The sequence below is a fragment of the Abramis brama genome, assembly GCF_963993115.1.
Source record: "Abramis brama genome assembly, chromosome: 3".
In the NCBI taxonomy this organism is placed as follows: Eukaryota; Metazoa; Chordata; class Actinopteri; order Cypriniformes; family Leuciscidae; genus Abramis; species Abramis brama.
In genome coordinates, this window is record NC_139965.1 from 14,120,675 (window position 1) to 14,128,684 (window position 8,010).

The window sequence follows — 8,010 nt, forward strand, 5'->3', positions numbered from 1 at the left end:
CCATTTTTAGTTTTTTATTATAGCAGGTGTTTTAGATCTACATGTCTCTATATGGAAATCATACTCTATTCTACAACAACTGTGACAACTGGCCTTTCATTGCTTCAAAGTTAGTGCCCCTAAAATCATTCCTATAACTTCAATATAAACTATTCCACTCATAAGTCTTTCCAAACATGTGCACAGTGTTGACTCTGATCTGAGACATTAAGGACTGTCTGTGTGTGTATGTGTGTGTCTAACCAGGATAAGGAAAAGACAACAGAACAGCCTGTTTGGGCCCAAGCTCTAGCTTCTCTAAGGACACCTTGCGATCCACGGGTAGGTTCTCAGCATCTGTGGTGGCACGGACCCGAGCCTCGGCCGGCAGGTCACTGTTGATCAGAGTCATGGTGTCTGAGACATTTCCCCAGTTTAAGGCGACCAGGAAGCGTTCGCTCTGATCCCAAAGGCGGAGAAATGCTAATGAAGTGGCTGAACTGTAAAGACTGACATATTCTCCGTGCAGAAGCGATCGCTCTTTTCCTTTCAGATCACTGAGCGCTTTGAAGAAGTCACGTACTGTGGTACGCTCTTCCTGTACAGTCTGAGTCAGAGGAACGAAAGGAAGAAACAGAGTGCATGTGTTTTTAAAATATGCATTTACTACAGCGATATGAAGAGAAATGTGAAAATGCGATAATGTAAATGTACCTTTGCCGTTACATTGGCATCTTCTGCTTTACTTTCCAAGTCCCACATTGCTTGAATTTTCTCCTGTATGGGTTTAATTATGTCAACTTCATGAATAAAGTAAAGGTTTATAGACATCTTGTTTGATTTTCATTGCATGCTCCACTCACCCCTGCCTTGAGTCCGACCTCGTCTCCGGCGCTGAACACAGGAGTGCCGGGCAGCGTGAACAGCAGTGTGTGAAAGAGCCTCACTGGCACTGCTGGAGATCCCAGAGACCGTCCATTCAGCCTCCAGCCCAGACTCGTCTGCAAGTGACCAGAGTACAGCTTCTGTATCACCTGTGCCTGTCTCACGCCGGACTCAGCCGGATAAGCCAGTTCAGTCAGGAGCAGGTCAACACCTGAGCGGTTCAGCAGGAGAGAGACTTCATCCACAGAGAGACCGGTGACTGATCCCATCAGAGCTCTGAGAGAGATCAGGAGAGATGGAGAGGTTTGGGTAAGGGGAAACTGTCAGAGAAAATTGCATTTTGACATTTCTTTACTCTGGAAATTCTGTATTCACTAGCTGTGAGCAGTACCCCACTCTGTCCACCAGGTGTCTCTGTTTAACTAGTTATATTTTCCCAACAGAGTTCTGACCCCATTTAGTTCTTCACTAGCCACAAGCACATACGTTTTTTTGGTCTCTTCAGTTTGGTTGAATATGGCTTGAATAGACGGCCAGGCTTCTGTGTTTGCGATGACGTTCAGATGAGACAAGCTGATGCCATCCACCCCCTTACTGAGCCAGTATACGCATGCCTCCTACAATGAAGCCATAGAATGGATCAAATAAATCTGTTTATATGGCATTGATTAATTATTGAATAACACTTTTTTTAGTTTCCATTTACACTGTCGTTCAAAAGTTTGGGGTCAGCTTTTTCTTCTGCACAGCAAGGCTGCATTTATTTCATTAAAAATACCGTAAAAACAGTAATATTGTGAAGTAGTATTACAATTTTAAAAAACTGCTTTCTGTTTTTATAGATTTTCTTCATGAAAAACTGCAAAGCAGAGATTTCAGCAGCTCATTCAGTATCACGTGATCCTTCAGAAACAATTTTAAGGCCCTGTTTACACCTGGTATAAAAGATGCATTTTGGTTGATCGGATTTCAAGTAGACGAGGGAGACACATTCCCATTTACATCTGGTGTTTTAATCCGACTCTTTTGTCCACTTTCAACCACTTCTGTCCTGATTTCTTCGAGGGGAGGGTCTATGGGCGGGTAAATAAATGGGCTTTTTCAGATCTTTCAATCTAATGGACAAAATAAGCTCAAGCAATTTACATATAAACGCACACGGATGCAACAGAAAAACACACAGAGAGCATCAGCTTTAGTTTCTGCTCTGAGCCGTAAGATCAGCCGAACGCTGTGAGTGTGTGTTAGAAAACAGGAATGGTGAGAGAACATTGTGTTTGGTACGTTTTTCATCCTCAAACCAAACTTGGGTCTTCAGCCGACAAAGTTAAACCCCGTCTGGCCAGCGCTTCTCATAATGTTACATGTTATGTCAGCAGACGGAGAGTAGACGGTCTTTTGTGGCTGTTGGAACACATGATCGTTTACACTAAGAAAGCAATCCGGTCGAATGCGAAACCGAAATGCACTTTTTCTCAGGATTCTTTGAGGAATAGAGAACTTTCAAAAGAACAGCATTAACTTGAATATGATTTTTTAACAGTCTTTACTGACACTGATAAAAAGTGACCCCAGACTTTTGAACGGTAGTGTACTGATTTTTCCCCCTCTTCCCTGTTTAGTCTCTTTATACATCTCAAAATCTTGTTGCCTTTTCTCTCATCAATAAATCGACCCTCTTCTTATCAGCACTTACCTTGAGTCGCTCAGCAACAGTAGCAGCACTGTCAAACCAGGCTGAAACTCCCTCATAATTGGGTGTTAGATCCAGCACTATGGAGATTCCTGAGAGGGAGAGAGGAAAACGAGGAGAGGAGGGGGAGAGTTAACAAACCAGAAGGCTGTTAAATGACCTTTCCTGAGTTTATCCTTCCTGACAAAACCAAAAGCCTAATGTTTGCTTTGTATGATGCCTTTATTTTCTGGAAACGACAGTGATGTTCCTGCTAAATCCACACAACCGTGTTTGATTTACTGTCAGTGTCAAGCCAGTCCTCCCTGTTGACACTAAAATGGTACAATATCTATCTGTGAACTGCCAGGGGAACATACAGATTGTTTGTGAGGTGACAAAGTTCTGTATATTTCTATATATTTCCAATATAAGGAACTACTTAAAAAAATGACGCTAATTGTATGAAAAAACGTTTATGCCACGTAGTTGAGGTCAGAGGTTAAACTGACAACCGTTTCAGACAGCCTTCCCCTAAAACTAGCAGGATCTTAATGATAAGGTCTATTCCAGCGATTTCAAAAAAGATCAATATGTGACGAGGCTGATATTTTATTTCGAAAACCATCATAGTAAACAAGTGAGTTCACCTTTTCTATGTGCTCGTTCCAACAGAGAAGTCAGGTCGCCTTCAGAGCCAAATTCAGGGTTAATGGTAGTTAGTTCCAGTGTGTTTGATTTTTCTGCTTGCACAGTGTGTATCGGACCCAGAACAAGCCCCTTCACCTTCATCTGGCTCAGATAGTCCAGCTTCTCCTCCACTCCTGCAGATAATGACAGTTAGAAGAGTTAAAAAGAAGAAGAGGAAGTGAATGAGAGATCATCATCATCATCATCAGATAAGCTGCTTCCTTTAACTCCAGAACGGTCTTTTAATTATTAATCTGCTTTGATTGATTAACCACAGTACTGTGCACAGCTGAAGATATCAAGGTTTAAGGTCACTGTACTTGATTATCTTAATTTAGTCTACAGTGTGTGTGAGAGTGTGAATACTTGCGCAATATCACAATTACAAACTCAACCAAAGTTGAGTTTAGAGAGGGCAGAATCTTGCACAGATCAGCACATGCTTCCTCACATGACGGAGTCACAAGACAGTCGGCATCAGCAAATCTGACATTTTTTCTACCCCCGGTTTCACAGACAAGGCTTAAGCTAATCCCAAACCAACATGCATGTTTGAGCTGTTTTATTGCACTCGCACTGACATATCTTAAAATATGTCTCAAGATGCACATCAGTAATGTTTTTTTCTAATATAAAAGCTGGGCAATTCCACGCAAAACTGTCACATCCATAACGCCAACTAAATACAATGGCATTGTGCTGGCGTTATGGATGTGACAGTTTTGCGTGGAATTGCCCAGCTACTTAAATGCCCTAATTAAACTAAGGCCTAATCCTGGCTTAATCTAAGCCCTGTCTGTGAAACCAGGCCTTAGTGTTTTATCTTAGCAAAGAGCCAAAATACTGGGACTTTCGTGTACTTGATGCCTGTTGTCTGATTTGTTTATTAAAAAAGTATTATAGATCATTATTATAGTATTACTTATCAAGAGCGTATGAAGTTGAGAGATGATGGCAAGATGTGTTCCCATTTTTTCAATGATTAACACAAATAGTAAGCAATTTGCAAATGACTCAGGCATTAAATGGAGACATTCTCACCTTTCAGTCCATTGTCAGAGAAAGCGCTCAGGTCAGATATCTGGTACAGAAGACCTTCGTTCCACCAGTTCATCTCAGGAATGGGTTTACAGCGTGGAGCCTGTACTATGATCACTATTGCTCCAGCTAACATGCCGACCCAGCCGAGCCAGAACAGAACCAGCAAAGCCATACGAGTCCGTACCCACCTGTAGAAAACATGTAAATTATAGAGAGATAGATACTTGCACCAGATAGATAGATAGATAGATAGATAGATAGATAGATAGATAGATAGATAGATAGATAGATCGTACCCAGCTGTACCGGCAACTTTCATTAACTCCTCTTTGGAGAGGCCCGTAAATTTGACCTCTGTGTCCTCAGGCACTTTGACCTTTACAGAGCCATTTTTTTCAGTGCCTGTCGGAGTTTCTCCGGTCATCGGCAGTTTTTCCTGATCCATCTCGTTCAGTTCTACGTCCTTCATGTCGTCGTCTTTATTCATGTTTGACGGTGATTTCAGAGCGGCCTGTTTAACCCTCGGTGGAACTACTTATGAAATCACAGCTAGAAAAAATAAATGACATTATATTTGACATATATTTAAGACTAAAATCAACTTTCAAAATTAGTTTTCAAAATCTGAACCTTTGACCTTTTTTAGGGTTTCATTTATTTATCATTTATTTATGGTCTTTTCTATGGTCTAATATGCACTTATTAGGGAAAATTATTGTTCACTATCATCAATACTTTCTGGAAAAGTACAGCTTTTTCTCCCTGTCTTCTATAAAACTTACTAACATCAACCTAAAACACAGGCAAAAAGGCTATTGTTGCCTGCCAGTTATGAACAATAGTGCCAGCTACACAGAAAATATGCATCCCCTAAGGACTTTGTCATTTATGCATAACACACAGATTTTTTTGGTCTTTTGAGTTATTGATTTTACAAAATGTGCATTAAAAATGACCAACAACTTAAGAAAACACATTCGGATGCACAATGATATATATTTTTAACTGAATTTATGTATTGCCTAGTCTAAAATGAATTCACAATGGAGCCTTGACAGCATGTGACCTAACATGTGCTAATGTCTCTTTCACTTCCTTGAGTTACCAAAAGTGTCAAGCATATGGCTAATAGATTTTAATTTTATTGGCTGAAGGGGAGGTTATATGTTAATACTAACCTGTATTTTTTTTTTATGTTATTGTTTAATATTATTGTATTCTGAATGCAATTTTCTCTTTGTAGTTTATAAGTGACGATACATAGAAGGTTAACGGAAAATGATGATTAGCTAACAGAACCAACAATAGAACCTCTAAAATACTAACTCAAAACAAACAAACAAACAAATAAATGTCTTAATAAAATCAACAAAAAAATAAAGATTTTAAACGCGTTTCAAATTTGTTTGCAGAATACCATATTAGGCTACTTTATGTTTTTGCATAATTATGTTTTTATAAAAGTAGGCTATGTTAAATAATGAAAACACACAATAATCCTAATGAATGAATAAATGAACGAGACATACCTGCAAAAAGAAGAAGCTTCCGTTTCAAGCAGGACTCGCGCCGTTAAACTCTACAGAGACCAGATCTGATGGTCAATCCAGTTTATATAGTGTCGACTCCACTTGCACCCGCCCATCTAAGGAGGAACTCCAAAGTATCTTGGAAACAGATAAGACTATTCTAATAGTATTCTGCGACGACATCAAAACTACACGCGTTTTAATGTACCCTACTGAATTTGCATACCGCTCGAGAAGTTACACTACAATCACGACTGTAATACAATCATAGATCCTAAAGAGCTTCCACCTTAAATATTCCCTGATCGAGCGCATCATTGAGCCTGAGTTCACGTGAGTGAACTGGAATTCATCCTGAAAAAACACCCCCATGAGAACCAATACAACTCTCTCTGATGAAAAAGAAAATAGTTGAGGAGTAAAAACGCTAAAAAAAATCATAGTAATAAAAAAGGGCTTACTCATAACATTCAGGCAGTCTTCTTAAGACTATAGCCATAAAGTGCAATGCTTAACTGTATTTATTGCACAGTCATGTCATAAAACACTGGGTTGAGCTTTCTGTAACAAAGATCCTGCACACAAAGGCTGAATAATTTGATCAAGATAATGTCTGTTAATAAGAGACAGATCTATCAAAGTAAGTTTCCCTAAAAAAACATTAGAAACAAGATTGCTCATCATGATTGCATGGGTAAAATTGAATATTTTATTGCTATAGGTTAGAAAACTTTTGTTCCATAAATGGTAAAAAGCCACAAGCCAGTCACCAATGCATGCATGATGGGTTGTTGCATGTGAATATAGGCTAAAACGCAGAGGTTTAATTTTATGTCTGTTTTTTCTTTTCTTTTCCAGTTGAAGAAATACATGCCTATATCCCTGCTTGCTTGACAATGGAAGGAGGGAACAACAAAAGTGGGTGATTTATAATGCCACATGGCATACTTTCCAAACTTGTTGTCGGCTCAACCCACATTGTGCAATGTGCAGTCAGTTTCTTTATCTCATGACTGTAGTTGTCATGATTCCTTTCAACAGCAATCTCATCACAATGAACATTGTACTTCCAACTCGACTGTGCTTCCCTCATTAGTCCTTGATTTTCATTTTTAACATTTATGTGGTTGTTCAGCAAATAAATACTCTAAACAATTCTCTCTCCTGCCAGTGTTCACTTTCCCTCTCAGCCTACCAAGAGAACAATGTGTGAGTGTTTTTCCCATGTGACAGAACAGTATGTTGGCCCCTTCTGCCTCACAGTGAGGAGAATTTCAAACAGTCCCAGGGCAGCGGGAGGGTCACAGGGATTACCAATATAATTCTCTCTGTACTGGGAGAGTCAGACTGTCTGTTTCAAACTCTGCTTTAAAGAATCCTGTAGTGTTCTAATCTAATCAGCCTGAGATTGTCCATAAATTCCTATAGATTATTGCTTGTTTTATGCTTGTTAAGTTCACAATTACACTGTTCAGAAGTTTGAGGCCAGTTATATTTTTAATGTTTTTGAAAGAAGTCTCTTATGCTCACCAAAACGGCATTTATGTGATCAAAAATACAGTAAAAACAGTAACATTGTGAAATATTTTTACAATTTAAAAGAAAATTGTTCTATTTTAATATATATTCAAATTTAATTTATTCCTGTGATGCAAAGTTACATTTTCAGGATCATTACTCCAGTCATCTCGGTTGAAATTGTGACACCAAGCGACAAAGCGACATGATCCCATTCATTTTCAATGAAGGGCTGGCGACTTCCGTTAGAAGTCGACAGAATGTCAAGCAACGTGAGTCAGGTGACAAAAATGTTACTTTATGCAAATGAGCAGTGACGGGCCCCTAGAATAGTCCCCACCTTTCGCCCCGCTAGTGATGGCCCTGCCCTCACAAAACAAAAACAGCAGACTGAGTGAATGAAATTGCAAATTCACTCTCTGACAGTAGGTGGCGCTTATTGAACAACAGCGAAATAGCATGTCCTTGGTTACCGCTGTTCACTAAGCAGCACTGAGCTTATAAACAGGTATTGGGAGGTAGAGGAAAAGAAAATGCCATCAAAACTTTTCGGTCCCCCCAAAAAAAGGTTGCAATCGTTTTTGAAGTAAAAACCGTTCGGTTCTGATTTATGTCCGGTCAATCGGTGCACCTCCAGAAAATATCATTGTTTTTACAGATGAAATCAGTTGAGTTGATTAATATTTTTATGGAAAC

The 8,010-nt window shown here is 39.4% G+C and overlaps 1 protein-coding gene across 1 annotated transcript; it reads right to left on the reverse strand.

Moving 5' to 3' along the window:
- On the reverse strand, positions 1-7,770 carry LOC311078995 (amino acid transporter heavy chain SLC3A2-like). Its single transcript, XM_084108102.1, has 9 exons — positions 5,797-7,770; positions 4,564-4,816; positions 4,268-4,455; positions 3,187-3,360; positions 2,561-2,649; positions 1,351-1,481; positions 843-1,140; positions 694-756; positions 1-586 (listed from the first exon to the last, which is right to left on the reverse strand). The coding sequence occupies exons 2-9, from the start codon at positions 4,752-4,754 to the stop codon at positions 239-241; spliced, it is 1,482 nt and encodes a 493-aa protein (XP_083964228.1). The 5' UTR covers positions 4,755-4,816; positions 5,797-7,770; the 3' UTR covers positions 1-238.
- Between the last annotated feature and the right edge of the window lie 240 nt (positions 7,771-8,010).

What these genes read in the sequence shown, in the direction of transcription:
- LOC311078995 (XM_084108102.1), bottom strand. Translation starts at nt 4,754, where the DNA reads ATGAATAAAGACGACGACATGAAGGACGTAGAACTGAACGAGATGGAT. An exon ending in GGAACGAGCACATAGAAAAG is followed by an intron (nt 2,650 to 3,186) that starts GTGAACTCACTT and finishes TCTCCCTCTCAG; the next exon opens with GAATCTCCATAGTGCTGGAT. An exon ending in ATGCCAATGTAACGGCAAAG is followed by an intron (nt 587 to 693) that starts GTACATTTACAT and finishes CCTCTGACTCAG; the next exon opens with ACTGTACAGGAAGAGCGTAC.